Source organism: Puntigrus tetrazona, chromosome 10 (genome assembly GCF_018831695.1).
Source record: "Puntigrus tetrazona isolate hp1 chromosome 10, ASM1883169v1, whole genome shotgun sequence".
Taxonomy (NCBI): domain Eukaryota; kingdom Metazoa; phylum Chordata; class Actinopteri; order Cypriniformes; family Cyprinidae; genus Puntigrus; species Puntigrus tetrazona.
In genome coordinates this window covers 5,331,414-5,359,406 of record NC_056708.1, presented here as the reverse complement: position 1 = coordinate 5,359,406, position 27,993 = coordinate 5,331,414, and the positions used below count along the sequence as shown (strand labels likewise).

The following is a 27,993-nucleotide window of genomic DNA, read 5'->3' as shown; positions in this document are numbered from 1 at the left end:
TAGAATATCACATATAGTAAATATTTACACTCATGTATTATGTAAACACAAACTTTTATTTTGGATGTAATTAAAAATGGTTTAAATCCTTCTATAGCTTGTTTGAAGGCTGCATTTCAACACACACACACACACACACACACACACACACACACACACACACACACACACTTTTTCGACTACTATTTATATATTATATTATATATATGATTTTACAGGGTTAACATTATTACTTTAAGTGTGATGTCTGTCATTTTTTTGGAGATATTAGAATACTTTGTCCTTATGTTAATATTTCGAAACAACTACATAGTCCTACACTATTTGGGTAGCTTATCTATCAATGTGTCCTATTCTGTGAAAGCTAAAAATCTACACCCAAATAACAAACAACACCACAGGACCGGGTACAATTTGTATTTGTCAACTACCCCTTTGCAGTTAGATTTTTCTCAAAATGTCGATCACATTAAAACCTCAATAAAAAGCAATATGTCAAGATGTATGTATTAAAAGGTTTTGACAAATCATCTCTTTTTAGAGCAGCACTAGCGTGTTGGAGTGCAGTGTTACGTTAGCTGCGGCTGATTCAGCATCATCACATGAATGAGCGGCCATTTTCCCTGAACGAATCTCGGGTGCCGCGAGAAGTGACGTCACAGCGTGGCGGTCACGCGACGATAAATTGAAGCGTTGATCGTGGAGAATTATTAACGCCAGGTAGGTGTTTGATTTAGGAGGCTATTCTAAAACATTATTTCCCTTATTTACGATTTATATAGTTTTTTTTTTTTTTTTTTAATATTAACACAAAGGTATTAGTTATGTTTTTCATGTTTACATTTGATTTTAGTGTAAAAATATTTTTTTACTTGAATCATAGAAATCATTATATAAAAATGAATGTCCAATGAATCATGGGCACCGAGGCGGTTGGTGCTGGAGCCAGTGAGCTGCTTTGAGGTTACAGTGCCACCGTGTGGTCATAAAGTGAACGCCATAAAAGAGATTTATCAAAAGCGTGTTTCCACAGCGTGTCTATTAATTTCTAACACGTAACAATAAACTCAGACAACCCTTTTAAAACGTTTAAGTAATTAGCTGCACCCAAAGCACTAACCACCAGCTTATTATTCAACTAGAAACCGGTTTACAAATCTATCCAGTAAGCAAACATTCAAACAGTAGGGCACGTTTTCATAGATGGGACTTAAATGCCATAATTGAACTATGGTCCCAAGTCATTTTTATAAACATGCCTTAGGAAAAAAAACAAAAAAAGCATTATTGGTGTGCGTCTTAATACAAAACAAAGGCACCACTGCCATGCTGTAAGATCCGTTCTGGCAAGTATCTTTCAGTTGAAGTAGCTCAGATTTACATTTAAGACTAGGCTTAAGCCTCGTCTGTGAAACTGGATGCACGTGTTTTAATGTACAAGAATAAAATTAGGAAAAAAAACAAAAACGAAGTCAGTCTTCATATTCAAAGGTATACATAATTTGCGATAATGAGCGTTTCTTAAGACAAAACCTTACCTTCATTAGATTAAACATTACATCTAAATACATTTAATGCATTTGTTTTTATCCGGGTAAAGCACTCTTAACATTTACTCACCTCTGTAACGTTAACATCCTCCAATTAGTACTGATTATTGTGCTTAGCCGAAGTCAGTGTGCTATTCTCAAGTTCTGTAAAAAACATTTAATGTGAAACAAAGGGTAGCATAATATATTTAACTAAATCAATACACAAGTCACTGAAGTTGAAATTCAAGTTGACACACACACACACACACACATTACCCTGCTTGCCTTGTGCTTTTGTGTAATGAAACTGGGGGAAAACAAACAAATAAACAAAAAAAAGTCCTCCTTAGCAAATACCTCTAACAACTATTAATAAAATGAAACCTCACGTTGCAGCAGGAAATGAGACCACATGCGCATACAGTTAGAGTCATGTTTATTTACAGCAGAATCCTGACTAAGAAGAAAGGGAAGGTTATGAGAGCTGAAATGTCTTCAGTACAGCTCATTTGGATCCACATTTCACTACACTTTAATTTATTCAATTTTTTTTTATACAGAATCCTTTTGGCTGTTAATGTTGATCGCCCATCAGAGCTTTGCGCCCTCTGCAGGCGGGGAGGACGACGGAGAAGAAAAAAAAAACCCTTAGTACAAAACGAAAAAAAACCACAGCATTAGGGGAAGAAAGTGGAGAAAAAATACAAACAATGGGATAAAACAAAAACAAAATGCAATCTTCGATTAAAAAAAAAAAAAAAAGAAAAAAAAAGTTTACTTTCAATGCAATCGTCATGATCGTCATTTATATTGTTTTTTTTTTCCTCGTAATGTCTGTAAGGGTGGCAGAGGGACAGTGAAAAGGAGGTTTGTGGGTAAAATGATGTCCGTGATGCTCAGGTTAAGTATCCCACTGCCAGGCAAACGTTCATACTGAATATTCGGGCAACGCAGTGCCAATGTTTGCGCGAGGTCCAAGCCGGCCGAGGGGATCAGAGCGGTCCTGACTTGTTGCTCCTCTCCGCTTCATAAATTCTCTTGTGCGAGTCTTCGTCCATGACCCCGTGTCTGCGTCTCAGAGTTTCAGAGTGTCGCACTAGTGCGCTTGCCCTGGAAAACGCAGCTTTGAAGAACGACACGCTGTACAATTGACATGCAAGGCCAGACGACTAACAGATTAAAAAACGGGTAACAACAGGTAAAAAAAGAAAAAAAAAAAAAAGGAACGAAAAAAAGAAGAAAAAAGCTAAACTCAACAGATTGAGCCAGCAAAATGCAATATTTTTTACAACATTACACACACACGCACACACACACTCTCTCTCTCTCTCGTTCGCTCTCTCTCAATCTTGCACTTCAATTCCAGTTTCACCATTACAGAGCCAATTGGATTAAAGGAATGACTACAAATGAAAAACCAAAAAAACCCCAAAAACAAATACTTGAAATACTAGTGGAAAAAATTCGGCCTGTTTAAATAACTGAGCTTAGTACAATCCATAAACATTTCCCTCCATTAGCACAATGGAGCTTGCCTTCAGTGGTCCATCCAGAGCCCGTGGAGGCAACGGCATACATTCATACAAAAACACAAACATGAATCACAGAATCTTGACTTCAGTAGCCAAACTGAATGGCGATGCGCAATAAATTTTACGGAATATGGAGAGAAAAAAAAGAAAAGAAAAAGAAAGTGACCTAGGCAGAGCAATTTACGAGAGAAAAATGTGCATTCTGAGATCTAAAAGTAACAAAATGAAAACCGGTTTCCTGTTTAAATGCATTTTCTTTCATACACACGCACTCGCACACACACACACACACACACACACACACACACTTGCACCTCGACATGATAACCCCTAATACATGTGTACACATATATACATAGAGCTGTACGCCCCCACAATTTATAATGCATCATTTCTGTATATGCCAAGAATAAAATCTTTCTAAATAAAATACATGTTTCTGCAAAGGAGGGGCTGTTAGAGAGGGAATCTGGCGAGAGGAAGGGGTGGATGCGGGTTGGATTTTATCAGAAAGGGAAAAAGGAAGAGAGAATGAGGGAAGGAAAGGGGAAAACGACGCTGTCCTCTATTGTGTGCTGGTCCCTTATAGGGTCATCGTCATCCCAAGCTGTGGCAGAACCTACGTTCCTCGTACACAGTTCATTTAGAGCAGGAAATAAAGAAATCTCAGTCTGTAAATCCGTAATGGTGCCAAACGGTACAAATGGAAACACACTTGGAGCTCAAAGGGGCTCCGGTTTACGTCCAGATGAAGAACAATCCGGTAAAAAGCGGCCGAGTCCGGTGGAACAGGAATGAATGGGATGATGGGATAGAAGCGAGAGAGAAAGTTGGGGGGATAAAGGTGGAATGGAGCTTAGAAAGAAAAGAGGTAGAAGAAAAAAAAGACCAAGAGAGACGAGAGGAGTGCATGAATCCATCTGGCAGTGAAGTCCAGTGCAGCTGCTCATCCACTGGCTGGAGGATGACAACGGGAATGAGGGATGATGAGAAGACAAGTGCAGTTCCTCTCTTCCGACTTCTCTCTCGCTTTCTCTCTCTCTCTCTCTCTCTCTCTCTGGTGGGTAGGAACAGTGGGATGGCGGGAACTTGTGATGGTCGGAGCAGCATCATACCTCCAGGAAGCGGGAGCTGCTGGACTTGGCATGGAAGGGCTCAGACCACATGCGCCGCAGGTCGCCCTAAAATACACAGACAGAATAACCACCGGTTCACACCAAAAGCAAGTCAAATGATTAACAGACAGCAACAGGATTCCCAAAGCACTGAGACCGCTCTCATTAGAGAGTTACAAATGACCTGCTTCTAGCATTTAATCGTAGTTGTATCTTTATTAGTGCTATTGGATCTTACCGCTGCGTTCAACACTCTCTCACTATTCTCTTGAATAGACTAAAAAGCTGCGTTGTCATTAGAGGAAGTGCATTAGCATGGCTCAAAATCATACTTATCTGAATAATATCAATCACAAGTGAAATATGGAGTACCTCAAGGCTCAGTACTAGGGCCGTTACTTTTCATGCTTTACATGTTACCTCTGGGAGACATGGTGTTAGCTTTCACGGTTATGCTAATGAAACTCTGAATATGAATATTTCTTTGCAGCCCAGTGAAACACATCAAATTAAAAAGTTAACAGAATGCATAGTCATATTAAAAAAACCTGGATGAGTAATTTATTAATGCTAAATTCTAAAAAAAACAGAGGTGCCAATTATTGGACCTAAAAATATTTGTAGCGACTATCATCGATTTGATTACACATACCATTTCTGTTTTCTAAAAAAATTAAGTGCTTAATCTTGTCAAAGTGTTTTACAACATTAAATTAAATTGTTGGTAACATGGAACCTGCAAGTAGTAATAATAATTGTAGTATACAACAATTTAATATTTAATGTTGGCTAGATGGAACCCGCATATGAGAGTAATGATAATATTAATAACAACAGCAATAATAGTAGTAGTAGTGCAGCAAAGGTCCCTTGCCTTGGCGCAAAACAAGGAAATGCTTTAAGCTGTATCTTCTTGATAGAGTTAATCTGTGTATAGTTTTTTTAAACCAGCGTTTATACATCACAGTGCACACCTGTGTAGATCTGTGCAGATATAATTGTGTCCTCATCTTGTTAATGCCTATTCACACTTTCAATTTGCCAACAAGTGCAAACCTTTATTTTGTCTGGCCTTCTTTACTGGGTTGGCACAACCATTGAGATTGCTATTAACAGTCATAAATGTTTCAATGTAACATTTAATGGTGCAGAAGTGCTGATGAAAACAGCAGAACGTGCAGCTGTGTTTATGTCATCTATAATTACGTCTGTTCAATCTAAGATAGGTTACACCCATCCACACACACACACACACACACACACACACACACTTATTTACACTTTCATATTACAAAACAACTATACCAACCAGAATACAGGTCAACAATTTAAATCACACACCTACATGGAAAACACACATTGTGGGAGCTTCAAGCTTCAGGGTTTGGAATTTCATTTGCTCTTCATTATTTGTCTTTCCCTGCTTTTATTTTTAGGCACACACAATGTGATTTAACAGATTAAAACACATCTTGTTGATGGATATCACGTTCAACAAGTATTACAGCATACCTTGACACACACACACACACACACACACACACACACACACACACACACACACACACACACACACACACACACACACACACACACACACACACACACACACACACACACACACACACACACACACACACACACACACACACACGTGCTTCAAGACAATGCATGCCCAAAATGATTTAAAGTTACATCCTATATATTTGACTTGGTATGAACGTTTCCACAAATTCGTTTCTATGGAAAAGAGAGGCTGTTGCTATCGCGACAGCACTGCTCAGAACTGATGAGATTATGTTACAACACATGCAGAACAAAACATCTGCCAGAGTGAAAAGAAACCGGCGTACAATTGACGCTTAAATAAAAGGAATGTGAAGTACCCGCAGAGACACACACAGGTGTGTGCGCGAGCGCATAAATAATGTAGTGCAGCGTTACGGATACGGCACACACCCTGCTCAAATAACCCCACAATGACCCGATGTCGACTTCTGCATTGTTTCCAAGTGAGGAACCGCGATTCTACGAAATTAAAGTTGACACCATTTTGATGTTCTTAGAAAGGAGGCCCTAGCTTCCCTGTGGAGATTCTGGTGTTGGTGCAAACAGACGCACCTTCAGGTAGGCCATGGTGAGCAGAGGCAGCAGGGTGAAGGGCACCAGGTACAGGAGAGCAGGTTGGGCTGCGCGGTGAATACGAGAGGCCACAGTTGCAGTCAACAGACCTAAGATGGGAAGACAGTATTATTTTTAGGATTAACATTAGGGCTGTAGCTTTCAAATATTTTAGTAATCGAGTATTCTCCCCAAAATTCCATCAATTAATCAAGTAATTGGATAAAATTATTATTTTTTTTTAAAGATTAAAAATCCTCAATATACAAGAGAAAATAAGACAGGTTTATTAAAATGGTAAGTAATTTAAAAAGTAATTTACTTGTTTATTAGAAAAATTTAATTATGCATATTAATAAATGTGAAAACTAAACCCATTTAGTGCAGTTAATTGCCATATTACATTCAAAATGCAAATACAAAAAAACCCCCCCGAAACCCTTAACCCTTAATGTGTGTGTAAATGGTAGGGATGCACTGAAACAAATGTATTATTATAAATAACTTATTATTATTTACAATAATTCTTTAAGTAATCGTTCACACGATCATTAAGGATACGCAGAACGAATGTGGGTAGCCACGACAGTTTTCCAAAGTCTCCGTTTTGCTCCGTTTACAGTGAAACACAACTCCGCCGTTTTTGAACTACAATGGGGTCTGCAGTGTTTTCACAAGTCTCCAAGGGTCAAAAACACTGGAGTTGGAAACAATGGCACAGCGATGATGGAGAGAGAGTGAAGACTTAACACTGCAGGACGAGGAAGAGCGGCATATATTTTCAGTGGCCAATAATTAAGCGTGTCCCTAGTAAATGGACAAAACAATTCTTCGAGGCACATAATTTGCCTTGATTTTTTGCATTTTGTATTATTTGTTTCAGCCCTATTGAACATGCATGGGACTTGCATGTCCAGTGAAGTATTACAAATAAATCACTAACGACCTATATCCTTTTGTCGTGAGCCTCACAAGTTTAGAAATTATCTGAATCAAAATGATGAATCTTGAGTGCTCACTTATCCTGGCATATGCTTTGTGTTTGTTTATTGACATACTGACACACAAAACTGTAAAGTGAATAATAGAGAGAATGATGGACAGACCTACAGAACAATAAACGGATAGAATGAAGGACAAATGGAAAAGAGACAGAATGATAAATAGGATAAATGGATGAATAGATCGAACAACAGAGAGACAGAATGATAGATACAGATATAAAACAATAGACAAAAAGAAGTCACAAAGAACAATAGTTGACGTCGACAGAACCAGGAAAGACAGATTGATGGAAAGATGACAGGCAAAAAAGGAATAGATTCTTAGACAATTAGATGGAACAACAAAAATCAGATACACAGATAGAAAAAAAAATGTTGATAGAAACAGACAAACATGATAGAAAGAAAGATAGATGATAGATGACATATAATAATAGATAACTAACTAAAAGGCAGATCAAAAGAACAATAGAATGGCACAAACTACCATCTAAAATGTTGTATTCAGATGATACTGTTGTGATACGCACCAACAAAGTAACCAATCAGGGTGCAGTGAAAGTAGGAAACCCGCTGCATGCGTCCGGACATGTTGACAGGACCGGGCACCTCTCCAGTGGCCTGTTTCTTATAGTTGTCGTATCGGAGCACAAAGCACAGCAGCAAGCCCGGCATGACGATATCACCAATGCCCAGCATGGAGAAGTGGCTGCCGGTGGAGCTGGGGAACACCAGCTTTCCTGGCAGGGAGAGACGGGGGACATCCCGTCCCATGCCAGGGCCCAGGTGCAGCTTGCGTGAGAGCACATCAAGGGGGTTGTCAGCAGGCTGAGTGGCCACCTTCACCATCACGTTACTGTTGAAAATGTAGGCGGAGAAGAAGACCTGCAGCAGATGAGGGAGATGAGTCAGAAGACAGACCAGCTTGCCCTGCTGTTTTAAGATGCTGAGAGGGCCATGTCAGGCTTGTGTATGCGTGTTTGGAGTGAATTGAGACACTGATGAAAATGTCTCGACAGTCAGCACTGGGGTGGGATGGGGAACACGTTTCAGAGTTGCAGTTCAAAATTGCTTGATGTGATCTTTGCATCCAAATGGTGCTTAACCTCAGATTACTCCAGGTGCATTTGTCTACATAATAAAGCATCACGCGAATAAGAAAACAGTGTTTACAGGATTCCTTGAATACTTCTGAAACCATTTCATGAGCTGCAATTACATGTTTTATGGTACCACCTGGGTGGAGTGGCATTGTAGTTTATGATAGATAAGCGTCGATCTGAAATGGACATGACTGTTTTACTTAATGGCATGTAAGAGTGACAAACCCCCAAAAAAACTTTATAATGTGGAAAAATATAGGAAGCTTTGAAGCTATAAAGAATGTATGATGATATAATGCTGCATGATAAATTGAAATTAAACTAATAAATTGTAATATTTCTTGAACAAGCCAAGTCGGGCCTGATCAACACACTGGCCAGTAACTTTCTAGTGATCATCTTGTTCAGGTGTGTTTGATTAGGCTTCAATGTCAACATTGTGAATAGCAATCTGAATATTTTTGTCTACTGCTATAATAAAAAGATAAACAAAAAGTCTTTAGTATAGCTGTACTAAAACACATTTTAGCATTGTCTTTTATTGTCAATGATATTGCATGTTCACAGTCACAGCTGTCATTTATTGATCTTATTATAATCTCATTTAAGTCTTGAGAAAATAATAAAGCATATTTTATCAGGTTCCTTTAAAGAAATTGAATGCTTTTAACAAGAGTAAACATTATCATTCAAAGGGAAAAAAAAATGTATGCATTTCATAAGAAATACATAAAAAGGCATGATATGAAGACTTGGTGCCCAGTATGACTTGCTTCATTAATTGCTTACCCAGAACACATCATAGATGAGAAGGCCCGACAGCAGCAGGCAGGACACCTTGAGACTGGGCAGTCGCACAAATGCAATCATGGCCACACAAAGACCCATGGCAAGAGCTGCAGGAGAAAAATAAAAAAATAAAAAAATACACGATTTAGAGAAAAATCCCTCCACAGCATGAGGTATGAGGTAAAGCAGAGGACATGTTTACATTCTCTTCCTACACACAAAAACAGAGTAATGGCATGCTGACGCACCATCCATGAGCAGCCAGTGGCCCGTCAGCACCCAGATGAGAACCAGCATGACAGAGAGAGAAAACGACAGCAGCTCCGCCAATGTAAAGCGGCCACAGCAGCCGAAAGAGATCCTGGAGACAAGAGAGACACGCTGACTGAATACACTAGCAAGCACACGTCACTCGGCCAAGACATCAGGCTCTCTTTTTCACACCCCAGCATCTGATGTCTAACACTGTTGTCCATTAATACACAAGAGGATTGTTCCAAAGCAAACTAAACTGATTCTAGATTACATTGTGAGATTGAGTGAAGAAGCAAGGAAAATCCCTGCCAACAAACAGGTTCACTGTCTGTGTCAAAACAATCATTTTAAAAGCTTATTTTGAAAGATACGGAGCATTCTATCAGCCAACGTTTGATAGAATATCTAGTGTTAGTAACTTGGGCTGAATAATAATAATAATAATAATAATAATAATGTCATAAACTGGCAACATTACCATAAAAGAAAATAATGAAAGTTACTCAATGTTTTTTCAAAAAGGCAAACATAAGAAAAGACCATTATTAAATGCTTATACACACACACACACACACACACAATTATTTATGCATGTATTTTTGTATTAAAAATTTGTAAGTGAATCCTAAGATTTCTATGTGAATAATATGAAACCCAAATGAAAAGCTGTTTGATAACATATGAACTGAGGTAACTGCAGATAACCACAAACCACCCTGATGAGCTAGTAAACATTTCATACTTGTTCTGTGGGGAGCAGGGCCTGGTCAGATACTGGCACATCGGCAGCAGGAGAAATGCAAACGCGATGGTCGCTAGAACTGTGAGAAGCAAACAAAACAACCACAAAGAATTATGTAAATATTACTCAAGCATATCACAGCGCAGTGACACGATGCAACTAGGTCAGTGTGTGAAAAATTTGCCTGTGGAAGGTAACTTGTGCATTTGTCCACTTCACATACCTGCAGTGCATATGGTGAACACCACCTGAACCGAGTCAAAGAAGAAAAACATGACGAGCAGAGACACAGAGGCTCCGATGGGCAAGAACAGGGCCTGTGTGGAGTCTATGGTCTGAATACCTGTACAAAAGCATGGAATGACTCAGCTTCTGTTTAGAAGAGAACACTAACCTAGCCATAATGCACTTCACCTTCCATTTATTTAGCAAAAGTAATTCTAGCTGTTTTTAATCAATTAGTTGGGATTCAAGGACTCACTGTTGTTAGAGTTGGCATTGTTGAAGGAGCCAGTGGCGGTGGGGTTTCCATCCTTGTCCTTCTCCTGGTTCTCACAGTCCATGTTTAATGATCTGTGTGGAAAGATACCTTTTTACCCACAAACCTTGATTTCTCTGCCCCCTCAGTGAACCAACAGCAGCCAGTACTAGGATGCAGGGGCTTTAAGCTTGGTATTATTGGTTTTGACAAGACACAGACAGCTTATATAATTTAAAGCGAATGAAAGATTATGATGGACAGTATTTTTAATGTCGTACTGTTTTAATGTGTCAAACATCTAACTTTCAAACTCAATGAGTATTAGATTTTGTCCACTTTAAATTTGGAAAGGCAAACATTTCATTAGCTAAAATGCAAAAAATGTATTACCCTACAAATTACACTTCTGCTAAGATTCATTTTCTGCCACTATTTAATTTATATAGGCCTATATCATCTGGAAAAACTACAATGACCATCAATTTCTATATTTCTTAAATATACCTATACCAAAAAAAAAGCATAATTTAACTTAAGTTCAATAATAATAATAATAATAATAATAATAATAATGAAAAAAGCTGAAATTCGGCCTGACTTAATCGCGAAGGCCCCACTAAACCGAGTGTTTCTGTTACACGGAACAGAACAGTTGCAGCTTGTGTGAAACACAAACAAAGTTACACTAGTGGTGCTTTAAATTATGTGCTTAAAGACAAGGACCACCTAGAATACTACATGGATTACTAACTGTAAAATAGGGACCATACAGATCTATTTCCACCACAGAAATGTCGGTCGATAGTGTTGGACTATTCTGGGTACACCAAGAAGGCATCATTTAAATACGGACATAAAAAAGCTGCAGATAAAGAGCGAATACATAAGGGTTAACGCACGGCTAGCTGTACATTGAATGATTTTAATGCACAACGTGACAGCAAGAACCACCTGAGGCGAAGCTACGGCTCGTTAGCTCAGCATTCTGAGTGCTTTAGAAACCAAAGAGCTGAAAGTGGTAAGATCGCATTTACTTAAATTATTTGATCGAGAGAGAGGTGACAGTTGTGGTGGTGAATTAGTCTACCTGCGTCTCTCCAGGAGGCTATTTTAATAATAAAAGTCAAAGGGTAGCGTCCTTAAGATGAATGTTTGTATACAGGCGCAGCGCGATCTCACGAAACAAAATAAGACACAATTTTCTCAGGCCATATGTAAAAATCATATGAATTATTATAAACATTATTACAATAAACAGACTACGTAGGCCTATAGATAGACAGTTTATAATAATAACATTTCAGTTTATTTCCATCATTAGCTTCCCCTCTGGGATAAAAAAAAAAAAAAAAAAAAAAATTAGTTACTCAGTTAATTAGTCATTTAATAATAATAATAATAATAATACTTCATTAACTTTGTTATTTACTATCCCTGTTGTAGTATTACTCATAGTAAAAAAAAAAGTAAAACCATAGTAAACCCATTTTCACCATGTTTCCATCCAAACTCGACATACTCGTTATCTATTTCTATTTGATATTTTTTTAAAAAAAGATATGCTGTCATGAATGTTTACAGATCAAAGGTCACGTTTTTAATTCCACTGCGAGAGATGGACTTTTGTTTGTCTTCTCTTTATTATTTTGTGCTGTATTGTTGGTTACTGTGTTATTTCGGTTTCAAACACCAGCAATAAATAACACTTTAATATCTATAAAGTGTTCAAGTGATTTTATGCATTAGTAATGTTGTGAAATAATTAACTGATTAATCATCATCATAATTGTGAAACAGTGACTATTCCTCAGGAAATAATCGTACCAACAAAATCTAGAATCGCTGCATCCCTACTGTTAAAATTATACCATCAATTGGGTTTTAAAATTAAACCTAAAAGATCAGAAAATCATTCTTCACATTGTTTCAAAACATGAAACATGTTTGTGTTTTCTGACGTTGACTTCTTCAGCACAGTTTGCAGTGCAGGCTGCATTTTTAATAATATTATATTTTTTATCTCTTAGTAATGCACATTTGACAGTAGCTTGAGTTGAGAGTAGTAGTAGATTGACTAGATACATTTGTAAACTAAAAGGTACTGATTAGTTTATAATTATAAGCCATCTTTAACATTTCAACACAATCTAATATACCAGCCAGCTAAATAACTCACAATGACATATTTTATGACACTCACCACATGATTATGTTTGTACATGTAAAACACTCAAATGAGCTACAAATACAAGATTCAGCACTAGTTCCAGGTCTGCAGCAGAAGAGATGAGAGCTTACCTAAAGCTGCCATAGACGATGAGAAGGATGGAGATGAGGAAGGTTGACACCTGGCTAGAGTCGACGAGGGAGTACGCCCTGAAAAGACAAAAGAAGTTTCCAATTATCGTAAACCACAAAAAAGAAAAATGCGCAACTCAAAGGTGGCAGGCTAGATATGTTGTACAACAGACACAAAGACCTTCACCCCGTGCAACCCTTCCTGGTTCAAACTATTCACACCCTTGTGAACTCAAGCCATCAGTTATTGATGCAAGTGTGCAGGTGAAACATGAATCAAAGCTCAGGCTGGTCCAGTTGTTACAGAGCAGTAAATGAGAAGCGTCTCAAGTTACGGCATTCCCACCCTCCCTGAGCTCCGCCAAGCTTCTTCTGAGACCTGCATTTGCCTTTTGTAAATAACAAGCTTTTAGAGAAAGAGGTCAGGCAGTACGCTGAGGTGACTCTTAAAATATGATTACAGCGAGCGAGCGACAGTTCGTTTGCTGGATAAATAATGTGCGGCTTTGAGCAAAATCGGGCTTGATTGTGTGTATTTATGAAGTATGTATGAAAGCGAGAGTGTGAGAAAATAAGATGGAGCACTGACCTTATCCTCAAACCACACTCTTTACTATGGACAACAAATGGCTTGAAGAAAAACACATTAGCAGTCACACAGAAGCCTAACCTCAGCTCTGTACGTAATGATCCTGAAACACAGGACAGACCTATACAGGGCTTGAGAGCAGTGGCACTTGTGCCAAGCTCTACAGACGTCTACCACACACACACACACACACACACACACACACACACACGTGTAAAAATACAATATACTTTTTCTGACCTGCACTTAACAAAATGCATTAGTAAAACTTTATTTTAGGGTATCTTAACTAGTTGTTAATTAGCAGGCATATTACTAGAATACTAATTAATTAGTACTAATAAATGGCTAACTAATTAATTTCATTATGACCTTATCCTACATCCCTAATTCTACCCAGTGCCTAAAAGTAATTACCTTGCAAACTATTCATTTTGATTATAACTACTATAAATTATGATTACATTATAGCAAATTATTAATATTAAATTATATTATTCACTCTTACCTTTAATAATAATAATAAAATAACCTTTATTTTAATAATAATAATAATAATATGTTTTTATTTTAAAGTGCCAATACATTACTACCAATACATTAAATTATAAACATATACTAAATTATATTGTTCATTATTAAAAACATCCTGCTGCCAAAACTATTGGTCTGAAGCATAGTGGCAAAGACTGATAATGTAAAAATGACAATTTATTTGATTTTTGGGGCTGCACTGCCATTGTTTTATTGTCATGTAATAATTCTGTTTTTTTAAATATGCCTGACAAGACTTTTTAGCACATGAACTACTGTTACACTGAATGACATCATAATGGGAGTCTTCTGTAAATCATGATAGAAATGAAAATTTTTGCTAATTAAACAGGATGCATTCCAGTGTACGGGAGAAATAAATATATACAAATATAAATAAATAAATACAAAACCCACTACAGCTTAATAAGAAAAACACTTACATTTCTTTACTAACTCAATATGCCCGCATAAAAACTATTATAAAATTACACATGAATGTCCCCAGATTTTATGCCACAATACGATGGCATAAAAGGTGTAGCGTTACTAAAAGGCCTTCTGTGTCGTTGTGACACAGTGTTTTCCATGTCAGTTTGTTGAGAATGTCAACACTGATTTATCTGGCTTTAAACTAGTTTTAAATCACCAACACATTAGTGGTGAATCCAAATGCTTTTTACTTGATCTCACAGTGCTGTTTAATACTGGCTGACTGTCCGTGTTGTGCAGTTAAATTTTTTTTAAGCCATTTCGGACCATATTTGGCCCGTATTCCCTTTACCATTTCTTATAAGCAACATAACAGTGCTCATCATTTAGTCAAATGGTTGTGGTACCAGTGTAAACTGTAATAAATCGTAACAAAAAAATGTGACAATTTAGTCACAGTCCAGAGCACTGCATATATTCAAACTGTAGAAGGGATGAAAAGCGATGATGATGGGTGTTTGTGGACACGGCTCAAAGACAGGCGTGAGGAATGTGTGCAGGGCCTGTGAGGGCCGTCTGGCCCCTAAAACCCTAGAAAACTGCTCAACTGAGCTCTGACTGCCACAATGTTTCAGAATCACAAGTGCCCACTGGGAAAGAAAACCACACATGTAAGACATAATGTGGTTATTTAGCAATTTCCATTAAGAAGGACTTTATTATCTTAAATTCCAGAGGTTAAATAGACTATTTACATAATTAGTGGTGTTTGCTAAGGCAAGCAAAGACTTGCATGAAATAAAGGGCCTGACCAGAATATTATAGAGACTTGGGGTGGCTCTTTTGACTTAGGCTAGTAAGCCACCACCTAGAAACCACCCAGAAACACCCTAGCAATTCAGAATCTACATAATGCCTTTCAGATTTCCTTTTGCAGCTTGATTTTATTCCATATCTTAAGTGTGGTGAGACCTTCAAGTGGAAATATGAACAAGACAACAGTATGTAGAAAAACAAAAACAATTTTTAAAAATATTTTGGTCAGATTTTAAATGCGAGTGTATACTTAAAATTTGAAAAGCTTTTAAAATTAATATGTTCTTATATTAATGGCAAAGGAAAGAAAACAAGTTTAGTACTTGGTTTTGATTATGGGCCTACAAACATTATACACATATATCTGTGTTAGAAAATAACTTTTCTATTATAATTGCATTAATTCCATTAATTTTTTATAATAACCAAATCTGTTGTATGTGTGTTGTCATGTCAAATACCTAAATGTAATCAATTAATTAAATGAAAAAAAAGTACAGGCATAAAAGTTCATTTCCCATTACATTGTAATAATGATTACTGATGTTGATTACAATAATTAAAGTTTAATTTTTGTCCATTTTTTGATTTGGTGGGCATGTTAGTTGATTTTGGGCTCATTTTTTTACTGAGCACCCATTAATTTCTGACCCTGCCATTCAGCTAATAATTTAAACATAACACTCGATATAAAAAACAATACTCATAAAACATAATACAAACTGTGTGAAAAATTTAAGGTCCAATAGCATGACTGGTTTCTTTCTGCTTCAGACAAATCACTAATTTAAATGAAAATAAAACAAACAAACAAAAACACGACAAGCTGAAATACATCTATGTAATATCACAGGATAGAGAGTGACTGAATGAAGTGTCTGCAGATGTCCCTTAAGTGTGTGTCCTGGTAGATAACGCTTCATATGATTTAAAATGATTATGTGTCTGAATCCCCTCAAGCTTCATTCTTGCACCAGCAACATGCAAAAGCATTTTGCACTAACAAAAAAGGAGTTATGCACAACCTTTGAACACTCATCAAGTCAAAGACGCACTTTCAGACCTGGACTCCTGATAGACATTTCAATGGTAATTTCAGGACACTGCCGCCGCTGTTCTGTCCACATAATCTAACAGCTGATCGTTGCTATAGACAGTGCCTGAAAATACACAAGAGGGTTCTGGGAACCAGAAAACGGGCTTGTTGATGTATTTTTGCAAAAGCTGACTTAATTATACAGTTACTACAGGCCAAAAATGCAAAAAGGGGCAAATGTTCTAAAATGCTTCAATTTAATATCAAAATTATACAGTTTAACAGAGATACTGAATCAAAAGGGAATCTCAAAAATCTTCATTGTAATCGGTTAACCATTAACTGTACGAATTTTGACAGATTCATAAAATCACTAAGTCAATTCATGTATTTTTTTCAGTTATTTCAAAAGGTTTGCAGCATAATTAAAATTCACTATTAATATTAAAAAAGTTGTTGTTGTTGTTTTTTTTTTTAAAGAGAAAGATAGAGAGAGAAAAGAAAAAAAACATATCCCAAGTCATATTTTTATGTATGAGAAATAGGCCCAATGCTGATGCGAAATGCTTACAAAAATGATAATAAACTTTGCAAACATAGTTAGGCTATTTTATTTCTGACTTCACAACAAATCCTTTCAATTTAACAGTATTTAGAAAACATCAAGGATTTAAGATACAAGAAGCTGTAGCTATATAAACGACAAGACAAAAACAAATTAACATAGGCTAAAATGAAACTGAAACCAATGTTGTTTAACAATCCCATTTAACACACGATAAAATGTTTCAGTGTTAGCCAAGTATTTGAAAGCAAAAATATTATTTATTATGTACTTCACTTGTGTTCCAATATCCAGGTAAAGCTGAACGGCACAGATTTTTACTACATATTTAAACCAAGCTGTGTTTTTTTCCCATATGTTTGACTAACTGTACTTTATTATAATAATCAATCAATTGATATTTTCCTTCTAACAGTAAGTGCAACTACTCATTTTAATCATACGGATAACCAGCACAGTAAAAAAAACGTTTGTGCATTTTTACAACAAAAAAAATATGCATTTGTAAATTAGGCCTAAAGAAATATTTAGCTATTTTCCTTTCGCACAGCAAGGAACTAAAACTCTGCATGGCCTAGGCTACTTGTTGCACAGTTTTTTCTTTCCTGCATATTCCACATCAGGGTCCAATTCATTTGCCTCCAAGTCCGATAGCTCACTTAGAGCACGTATGTCTGAGTAAATTAACAGCCTATTGGCTGTAGATCGGCAGAAGTGGCATCACGCCACAGCTTTCAAGAGCAGGCAATTCCCCCAGCTCACTACCTCACTTATCTTTCACAGCCACATCTGACCACCAATACCTTAAGACGTACACAGATTTGAATATAATAATATGTATTAGTTTGGTTACAAACAGCACTAAAGCCTAGCACACCCTTCAAGGCAAAGTTTCCCTTGAGGCACTTTTAGCAAATTCATGAAAATGGTGTCATTCGGCCTGACAAAACTGTCAGCAAAACCGCCAGCAGGACCAATAATCCAATAGGCCATAACAAAAGTGTGATGGTAAAAACCACTCTGGCATACTACACAACAAAATCCTGTACTTGGCGCTGCATTCAGCACTCTATATAGGTTTTTGCATTGATTTTGCTTGCTCTCGAATGTGATTCAGTGGTATGGTCCTTCCTGAATAGCAAAATATTTAAAAGGTATAACAGCTGAGTGTGAGCCAAATGCAATGCACGCAGTATAATCATTTATAACATAGCCGTTTGCAGCAATAAGTACATAAACCTGACATCTCCATAAACAATTCAATATAACAGCAATAGAAAGACAGCTTAACAAGATACGGATTAGTAAGACCTGAAATGACATTTCTTTTTGAAATGTTTTATCACAATTTTCTTAAACCATAAACTGAGCGATGCTTTTTAAAATCGTGTCGCTCCTCGGCCATTATTTGTCACTTTTCAGTGTGTTTTGTACGTAAGGTTTACAGTACACTAACAGCAACAGCAGTCACCCTAGAGTAATCTAGGGTTAAGTGCTTTGCTTGAGGCTTTAACTGCTCAGCTGTCAGTCCATATTTTTCATCATTAGTCTACAACTAGTTCTAGATCTTACGACGTTTCTCAATTGGTTACAAAAACCTTTAGGCTACACAAAGTTTTACAAATAACATTCACATTACAATAAACACAAGGCTACCGTCATACTCCTAAACAGCTGAAAAGCATCTTTATAGTAAACGCATGCTTTCTACCATAAGCCTGGCCACAATTTAGCCATCTGAGACAGATTTTGAAAATCTTATAAGATTCCTATAATCCTGGGCTAAAATCTGTAGTTTTCGAATAGGCACTTTAACATGTTCACCGACAGCCAAATAAAAGGCAATTGCGATCAAATTTTACCTTGGACAAATTTTTTCAATGGCAGACGATTTTGGGCATAGTTCTGCAGTGTCTCCTATGATAAGCCATGATCAACATTTATGCTAGAGATTTCTTCTATATACCATAAAAGTCCTGCGCTTACGTCCTCTGCTCGCAAAAATCATCTGATATGTTGCCTTTGCTATAATAATCACAGATAGTGCCACTGTTTTCATGTGGGTGTGGGGTGCTGCTTAGAATATTTTTAAATGCACAGGTTTTGCCGCCATTCATATACTTTTCATGATAACCATTATATTCCTACTTAATAATGTGTGGGTCGATTTAAAACTCTGACAAGATTTTATTTTTTTTGTGTGAACCTTTTTAACACGTCTTGACAGTCTGACATTAATAACAATTGAGATCCCACAGTGTGACATTATCATCATGTTTGTACAGTCTTAAAGGACTTTTAGAGAACTGCACAGTGTGAGCCCAGCTTTAGGCCAAAACAACAGACTACCAGTGCTTCTTTTTCACTTGAAGTCAACATGCATTTGCAAATAATTTCAATTCCGCAATATATTTGAGTGAAAAATATCCAGCATTGTTAATATTTCAATTCAAAACAAATATTGTTACTTTATACATAATGAATCATCAACAAATTATATTGTAAAAATATATTCCAATAAAAAATGTTTTTGTCGCCCAACACCAAAAAAAAAAAAAAAAAATCGCCCAACATCATTCATGTCTTTTACTATTGTCCAATCAAACGAATGGAGAGGCAGGCCTTTCATTGGGGTGACTGCAGTGATGGAGGAGAAACTGTCTTGCCGTCTGCCGTGGGTTACCCAGAGCTGTATATGTATTATGGCAGTTTACCTAACAGCAAACATCTTTGCGCGCTCGCATTTGGTAGTAAAAAAAAAAAAAAAAAAAAAAAAAAAACAGAAACAAAAAAACCCTGCGTTTTCGGACCTAAAAATGTGTGAGGGCTGATTTGGGCCTTAATCAGTGAAGGAGACTTCTAAAAGCCCTGCAGAGTTTTTTCTTCTATACAATTTTTTTTAAATAACATACACTGGCAAACTGTACACAATAAGATCAAGAAATGTGGTATTTGTAATTTTTCACATATCGACATTTAGCCACTTTTCTGTTTGGCCAATGTGTTCTAGGTAGATTTATTTTGACGGTGCTGAGAATGGCAGCGCCAGAGTACAAAGTGCTCACATTCTCCCTCTTGTTTGCCATCGTCAGGTCTAATGCAATAGAGTCTATCAGACAGAACTCTTAGGCAAAGGAATTAAAATGTACACAAATAGTATTATAACTATTGCCTTAATTAGTAATAAAAGACAAACACTTTGTTTGTTGCCAGTTTTCCGCAAATATGCATTTGCATAATATAAACAAATCTTTGAATGACTTAATGAACATTTAATTTCACAAAACTTGAAGGCTAGAATATAGCTGAGATCTTGTGAAGTGTGTATGTGTATCTTGCATGATCGCATTTGCTCTGTAGGAATGCCACGATAATTTTATTTTCTCTATAGCGCCAGATCACAGCAGAAGTCATTTAAAGTTTCCTTTCCTATAAAACAGTTCAATTCATTGTTCTTTTACTAAACCAACTAAATATCCTTGCACACACACTCGCAAACAATTGCGCATACACAGGTGAGCACACTCCCACTCTTAGCTGTAAATATTAAGGTGCAAAAAGGTACGTTTTAAATATAAATACCATGTATCTCCGTATTCTCTGAATGGAGCAGATGCTCACAGCTTTGTGTACTACTGTACTGAGGATTCTGGTGATATTAACAACAACATCTCCACAGCTGCTCTGAGCGTCACTTCCTGATCATTTGAGTAAAACTATCCTCATATCATATACACACAGAAATGTAAAGGTATTCAAGGCAACCCGTCAAAATAAAAGTTTGTTTGATATCTTCAATGTCTTTAATTGTAACAGTAATTTTTTCAATAAAGAAATAAAATCTTCAATTTAATTATTAATTTTCATTAATAATAGCAATTAAAGTTTTGTGCATGAAAAATTGTAAATACCTGACACAAGCAAAAACAAAAATCCTAGGGCTATTGTAAAAATAAATGTTTTTTTAATGGAAATATTTTAAATGACACCTTCTCGGTATACCCAAAACGGTCCTACAATATCAACAGACATTTCTGTGATGAAAATAGGTTTGGTGTTTGGTCCCTCTGTAACAGTTAATAATGAGTGTAGTAGCCTCGGTGGCCCATGTCTCCAAGCACATCACTTTGAGCTGGTGCATTGATAGCTGCAACAGTTTTGTTCCGTGTAACAGAAACACTTTATTGGTTATTGGAACTTTTACGATTAACTGTAACGGTTTAAAGCTTGGTTAATCGTGGAACCAGTTAATCACCGCATCCCTAGTGCTCTGCAGTATGAGCGAATTGAATTCTGACGGGAATAGAGTTCAGCTTTACTGGAGACATGCAAACTTTAAACTCGTGATATTAAATTATGCTGCGATCAGTATTTGCTCACTGTCATATTCATGACATTTTCACTGTGTGCTCCATGTAAAATGAATGCTAGATTTGTCTTTAAAAAAAATTACAAATTTCACAAATTGATTAAAGTGTTACAGCATTTTTTATTTTACACATTTATTTTTAAATCTATTTTTAAATTAGTTTCCATTTCTTAAATATTAATTAAAATGAATATAAATTACATTTACATCTGGCCGTCTGCTACCTTGCTTTCCAGGATATTAGCATTGGCCTAAAAAAAAAAAACCACAAACAAACACAAAAACATTATCGGTCAACAACTAATCAAAAATCCACATTAAGAAAGTAACAACAGTTCAGGTATATACCTGGGTTTGAAGTTACAATTCGGTGTATTTTGACACAGAAGAGATATTTCCTGATTAGACTCTGCCTGCATAAAAATGGATACTGCACATTCTTTGTACTGCAGTTTATGGTGTTGTTGTAAAATAGGGGAAGAGATGGTTAAGTGCTTCCACTTTTGGATGCAAAATATATCTCTTAGTCAGAACTGTCGTACTCGGTCTGTTTGACACACATGCATGTGCTAACTCTCCTTCAGCAAACTGTCAATTTAAATGGATACTGTGAGCCGTAAGGCAAAATGGAAATACTAGCATGACAATATTACATCTCTAAGACGTCATGCATTAGTTATGCTCTTACGAAAACACGTCTCAAATGCATTAAAGATCTCACGCATCTGACAGGTGGGCCAGCCACAAACTCTGAAGCATGCCTCATGTTTAGGGCAACTTTTGTTTTTAGATTGCGAACTTTTTCTGCAGCATCTCTCGGTGTGAGCTCCATTATTTTTCAGATCCGTTTGCAACATCTAAGTATACTGATATAAACAGTATTAAATCTGTTTAAAAGTAATTTCAGAGAACATACGCTGCATTCATTCAGTGCATGTGTGCCAAACTAAACGAGCCGAATCCAGTTCAAACATGTACAGTTGCACTTTTTTTATGCTGCCTTGAAATTAAGCTAGTTTTTAACTTTTCAAATTAAGCAAAACAAGTGGCACACGCAATGTGACAATACTGCATTATACAAGTTATCTGAGCTAAAATGAACTGAATTACACACCTCACAACATGCAAACGGTTAATGCACTGACAGTACCTGCTGGCTTCTTAAAGAAAACTATAAAAGACTATCAGTTCTTAATTCTTAAATACCAAGAAATGATCTTTTAGTCTATGTGCATGCAAAACTTTAACATTATTTGCATCATGCTTCTGTTCCAATAACTGCAATAAGTTTCTTGCTTTAGATATGAAACAAGGCCTCGGCTTTCAAAATCTGTCAATTATATTACAAAATTCAAGCACTCTTTTGAAGCTCTTTGTATCGTAACAGATGATACTGAATGTTCCATAATTCCAATAAGAGTTTCAACCACCGAAAGATGTTAAAACAGCTGAAAAAAGTCATGTAAATTTGCACTTTCCACAGAAAACCCATTCTATGACCACAGCTTGATATTTAGCAAAACAAAACCTTTAACAAGGATATGAAGTATTATAAAAAATTATGTGCTCAACTTACGTGCAACAAATGATTTTTACAAATCAGTTATTCATTTTAAGCTTTATTATAATTGTAACAGAAAACGATTAAGTATCTGTACCTGTTATACATCCAAATAAAATTGATCTGATGCTGTAATTTATTCAAAGAATTAAGAAACGTATTTGAATTCCCAGCTTTAACTAGCAACACTTTTAACGTGACCCGTTTCATCCCACTATTAGCTTACTAAGGCATTGCAAAAGTTTGGATATATGTCATTATGTCTTTGTCTGCCGGTACTTGTGCACTTTTTATGGTGGGTGACCTGTAAAAAGTCTTGGATTGACATAAGAAACCCGATGTATAGAAGCACACTTAGTGAAATAATTATATCTTTGAGTCAGACAAAAACAGCCATCAATGTGCATGCCATAACAGAGTATTCACACTTCAAGACTGTGGATTTTAATGTCTTATTATAACAGACATAACAAATTTACCACCCACTGTGGTTTCCTACCATCACCATAACCCTGGTAAGCGTTTAGCCAGATCTACATCTAAACAAAGTGCAAGAACAAAATGCTCTGCTCATTCCATACCTCAACTCTCTTTTCATATAAGCGCATCTTAAGATCTGAGATGTCGCAGATATCAGACACGCTTCCTAAGAGTCAAAAGTGGTCCACTATAGTAAATGTTCTACTGCAATGTCGTCACACTCGTGTTCTGTGAGCATTCGTCATACATGAATTGGACAGTCACGAACATTTGCTAAGCTACAGATTACAGACATATTCTAAGGCAGAAGGATCCATGGTTTGATTATACAGAAAATACAGGATTAAAGGGACTAACGTATTTTAAAGATCAACCAAATGTTTGCCCTTTTACATATGCTAAGCTAATGCTGCTTGAATATTATTGATTGAGGTACACAAAAGAGCTTGTTTAGTTGACATTGTTCGTTTAAACGGATTAGTGTTAAGACAATTGCTTGTTCACATACGGCACATGAGGTCAACAATTAAACGCAAATTACTCAGTCTGCTCAGACAATAAGAATTCTAGCTATGTTGCATGAGAGGTCACAGCATAAATATTGGTTGCTGTGTACATCTGTTTCATATTTGTGTATATTACAGTAGCAGGTATGTGTCCGTGTTACAGTTCACTGATAGTCAAGTGCACTGTAACGCCATATCACTTCAAATACTTTAATGAAGAGCTGTTAAATAGACCATTACAGGCAAATCATAGCGATTTCTTGGCTGACAACTTAAGCTTAACAATACCACGATTCTTCAGGCAATCAAACGTCATTCAATACTGCTCAGAAAGATATTAGAGATGCAGACGGTTATGAACACCTAGACGCCAGTCACACTTCTTGAAAAGTCTTTCATTGTCTTTTTCTGGGATAACTAGATGAATGAAAACCTGATGAAAGTTAAATAAAAATCTTCTACCCAAATGATCTTCTACCAGTTATACGGATATACAGTTACTCCACTATCTACTTTATAAACACAATGATCAACTTCTAAAGACTACTTATGAACTTTTATTCTAAATGTATTGTACAAAATTCTATATTAGAATTATATAAACATACAGTATATAATTTATCTATTATGTATGCATGCATTTGTATTTCATGTTGGTTAATTGTTTACTTCTATTGCCATGTTAACATCTAATGCCATCTTTATGGCAAAAACTTTGGAGTAATAAGATTTACAAGCAGAAAATAAAAACAAATAAAAACAAAGCAAATAAAATTATACAAGAATTTTGAAATGAATAAACTGAAATCTAAATCTTTTCAGGTAAAATGATCAAAAAGTCAGCATCATTTTCATGTTAAACAGTAATAAATATCAATAAATGAACAATTTTTATATTGTAGAAAATATTTAACCTAATATGTGTACATGTTAAATAATAATCTAAGTAATATCTAATTACAACATAATTTAAACAGAAATATATAAAAGCAAAAAACTAAATACTATATATTACTTTTATAGTCTATTACTTATACAAAACGTATTTGCAAAAATGTTAATATTATTTTGTGTTATATTTTTAAATGCTAATAAAATATTTCCTTATTTTAAATGCTACACACATATGAAGCTAACGGTAATAAATTCTTTATATTTGGGTCATCTCTCAAAATAGGCCCAAAATTTGGAGACAACTTGGTGGTCTATGGCATTTCAAATATTGCAACATTTTTTAAATTTATCTCCAACTACATCATAGAAAGCCTGAAACAGCTAAAGAGTGAGGCATGTGCTATAATACCTATTAACCTAAACGAAGATAAAACGAAGAAATCTCAGTTCACAGCTGAACATCTTGTTTACACATTACACCCTGCGTCTCTAAACCTAGTGAGCTGCCTACCTAGAGAGCGTTTAGGGACACAACACATTTGGAATCATATGACGCCGGTTGTCTAGTTAGTCAGCTTCGTAGGATTTTGAAACACAGCCCGTGTCATGCATATACTCTACTCTCTTCCTTAAAGACTGGATTAGAGCAACTAATGAGCTAAAGTACCGCAAGCACGACCCAATCTACGATTACCGGCTACTACAACACGACTTCTGACGAGAAACGACGAAATAATGATAAAATCAATGACATTATATTGATTTAATAATGTTTCAGATTGCACTGGTGGTGTTAGCACGTTAGCGCAATGCATTTCCCTTTGTGTCACTACAGAATCAGCCAAATAAACACACACAAACACACGACGGAAAATGCGCGTTATTAACAGCAGAAAGATTGTAACGTTAAATAAATAATTCGTGAGGTAAACCGGATTAAATGAGTGGCTGGCTTGAAGGCGGTTAAGATTAAATCGCCAAACCCGTATATAAGAGAGCTAATGGGCTACATTAGACCCAAAATACGCCTCAAACATACACCGAAGCTTCATGCTGCTGTATTAACGGCGAAATTGAGGTAAAAACACACATTTTAGAAGCTGACAGTGACTATGTGTGCGTGAAAGCGCGCTGAGTGTCGGTGTTTTGTGTCTGAATGACAATATTTGCTGCTGGCACTCACCAGGAGTAGCTCTGCTCCGCCATGTCAGTCAGTCAGTCAGGCAGCGGCTGAGGACTCAGGTTGGGCTCAAACGATGAGATTATCTCCTCCACACGCTCACGGTTTTCGCCTTCTTCACTGAGCCCCCTCCGATAACAACATGGCGATGTGTTTTCCTTCGGCAGCTCGCAGCAGAAATGACAATTATTGTAGCTGTGCTGCTAGCCGCGGCTAAGAAACAAAAGCAGTCCGGGGAGAGAAAAAAATCCCGAAACGTTTCGCTGACTTCAGCTGGCTGACTGTCCTCGCAACAGGCCCCGCTTTCAAAGGCCCTCAGATGAGCTGCAAACCCATCTTGGGTGTGCATGCAGAGAGAGAGCTGTGCGCTGGGTTTGTAATGGAAGCGCTCGGATAGCTTTGTTTTCTATGGCGAACGCACGGGAGCGCGCGACTGTCGCCCCTGCCAGAGGAGTGCGCGTGCACGCGTTTGCCCACACATAGCAAGTTAAAGGGACAGGCTTTGCCTCACCAGGTCACATGCAGTACTGCAGCCTCGACACTCTTCTCGTGATTGGCTCGGCTTAAATAATACAGTTTAAAAGGAAAGAGGCCAAGGAACTGCAGATGATGTTAGCCCTGAGTCTGTGATCCTCTTTATTTAATTTTCTCATTTATTAAACAATGTAAACAATGCCACTCTATATAAAGATTAAATACAGCCAGCTAAAAAGTGTTCATAGTCAGTTATTTCTATCTTTCACTTTTGTGTGTCAGTAGGAAATACCAGTTTGCACTTACAAACATTTATTTTGCCATTAATTATAATAATCTAGTTAGATTTTTGTTTGACAATAGCCAGTGCTCCACACAGAGATCTGATATCATCATCATCCAGTCTGTCTGAAATGACATGGAGAAACAGAACAAACAGACTGGATCCAGAAGATCTGTGGCAACATTCTATCTGAAAAACATGCACAAGTACACCGAGGGCCAAAGCTATTTTAAAAGAATGTTAAGTGACATTATTTTTGACACCATCCTTATTTTACAATAAACTTTTAAAAGCACTTTAACTTTGCAGATAGGTCTCCACCTGCTACTGTAAATTATCTTTAAAACCCAAACATATTTTGAAAAATATTTATATAAATTGTTTTTTATATGATTATGATGAGGAATAATTTGAAGAGCAGAATTCACATAAATTATCCTAAATGTTCAAATATATTTATATATTGTGTTTTTCCAGTAAAATTGTGCCAGAGATATTTTTTAATTTATTTTTAGAAGATCTTAATACTTATAAGACTGTTTGGTTTTGTTCTAAATTATTTTTGTTTTTACATTGAGTCACTTGCAGAATCTCTGTTTGAAATTTCATGCTTATATATATTTACACTTTAAACTGTCATTTTGATTATTTGTTCTGTTGGTCAGAAGACATTATTGCTATTACATCTGCAACATAATTAACTTAATTCATTCAAATGGCATTTTTGGCATGGGTCACTGGGAATTTTTGGCTTCAGTCGTTTTATACTTAGTTATGGGCGACTATTTTTGCCTGTATGGCAGAGGTTATACTAAACAGATGGTGCACCAATTATGGCTGTCTTTTCCTGAAAACATTTTGTGCATCTGCTAAATTATCAGTGACTCGGTCAATAAGTCAATAAGAGGATACAATGGCAATCTCCTGCTAATTCCAAAGCCAAAACTACAGGAAAGGGCACACCATTGTTCCTTTTTTTCCTAAGTCCAGAAGCTCAAGTCAGTGTAAAAGAGCTAAACGGCATGGCCTTTGTGTGTAAGGTATAGAGAGGAGTCGGATAAATCCCCCCGGGGGCTTCAGCCTGGGATTACAAAAATCTGCAAGGAGCTGTTGTTCCTAGAGATTATTCCCAACCTGTCCTTGTAATCACAACGGTTGCTTAGAGAGACGCTGCCCAGAGTCAGTGGACTATTGATTCTTAGGTGTGTCTCATCTAGTCCAGCTTTACATATGGCCTTGGACTCCCCCTGCCCTTTTTATTTTACCAAGAGCTGAAAAATGAACATAATGCATCTTCAACAT

At 36.6% G+C, this 27,993-nt stretch overlaps 1 protein-coding gene across 1 annotated transcript; it reads right to left on the bottom strand.

Moving 5' to 3' along the window:
* Window positions 1-1,951: 1,951 nt before the first annotated feature.
* On the bottom strand, window positions 1,952-26,397 carry sppl3 (signal peptide peptidase 3). The gene is made up of 10 exons (XM_043251132.1): window positions 25,938-26,397; window positions 12,973-13,050; window positions 10,675-10,766; window positions 10,417-10,536; window positions 10,194-10,272; window positions 9,445-9,557; window positions 9,197-9,303; window positions 7,835-8,189; window positions 6,301-6,410; window positions 1,952-4,245 (listed from the first exon to the last, which is right to left on the bottom strand). Exons 1-10 carry the CDS (start codon window positions 25,958-25,960, stop codon window positions 4,174-4,176), a joined length of 1,149 nt encoding a protein of 382 aa, XP_043107067.1. The 5' UTR covers window positions 25,961-26,397; the 3' UTR covers window positions 1,952-4,173.
* Between the last annotated feature and the right edge of the window lie 1,596 nt (window positions 26,398-27,993).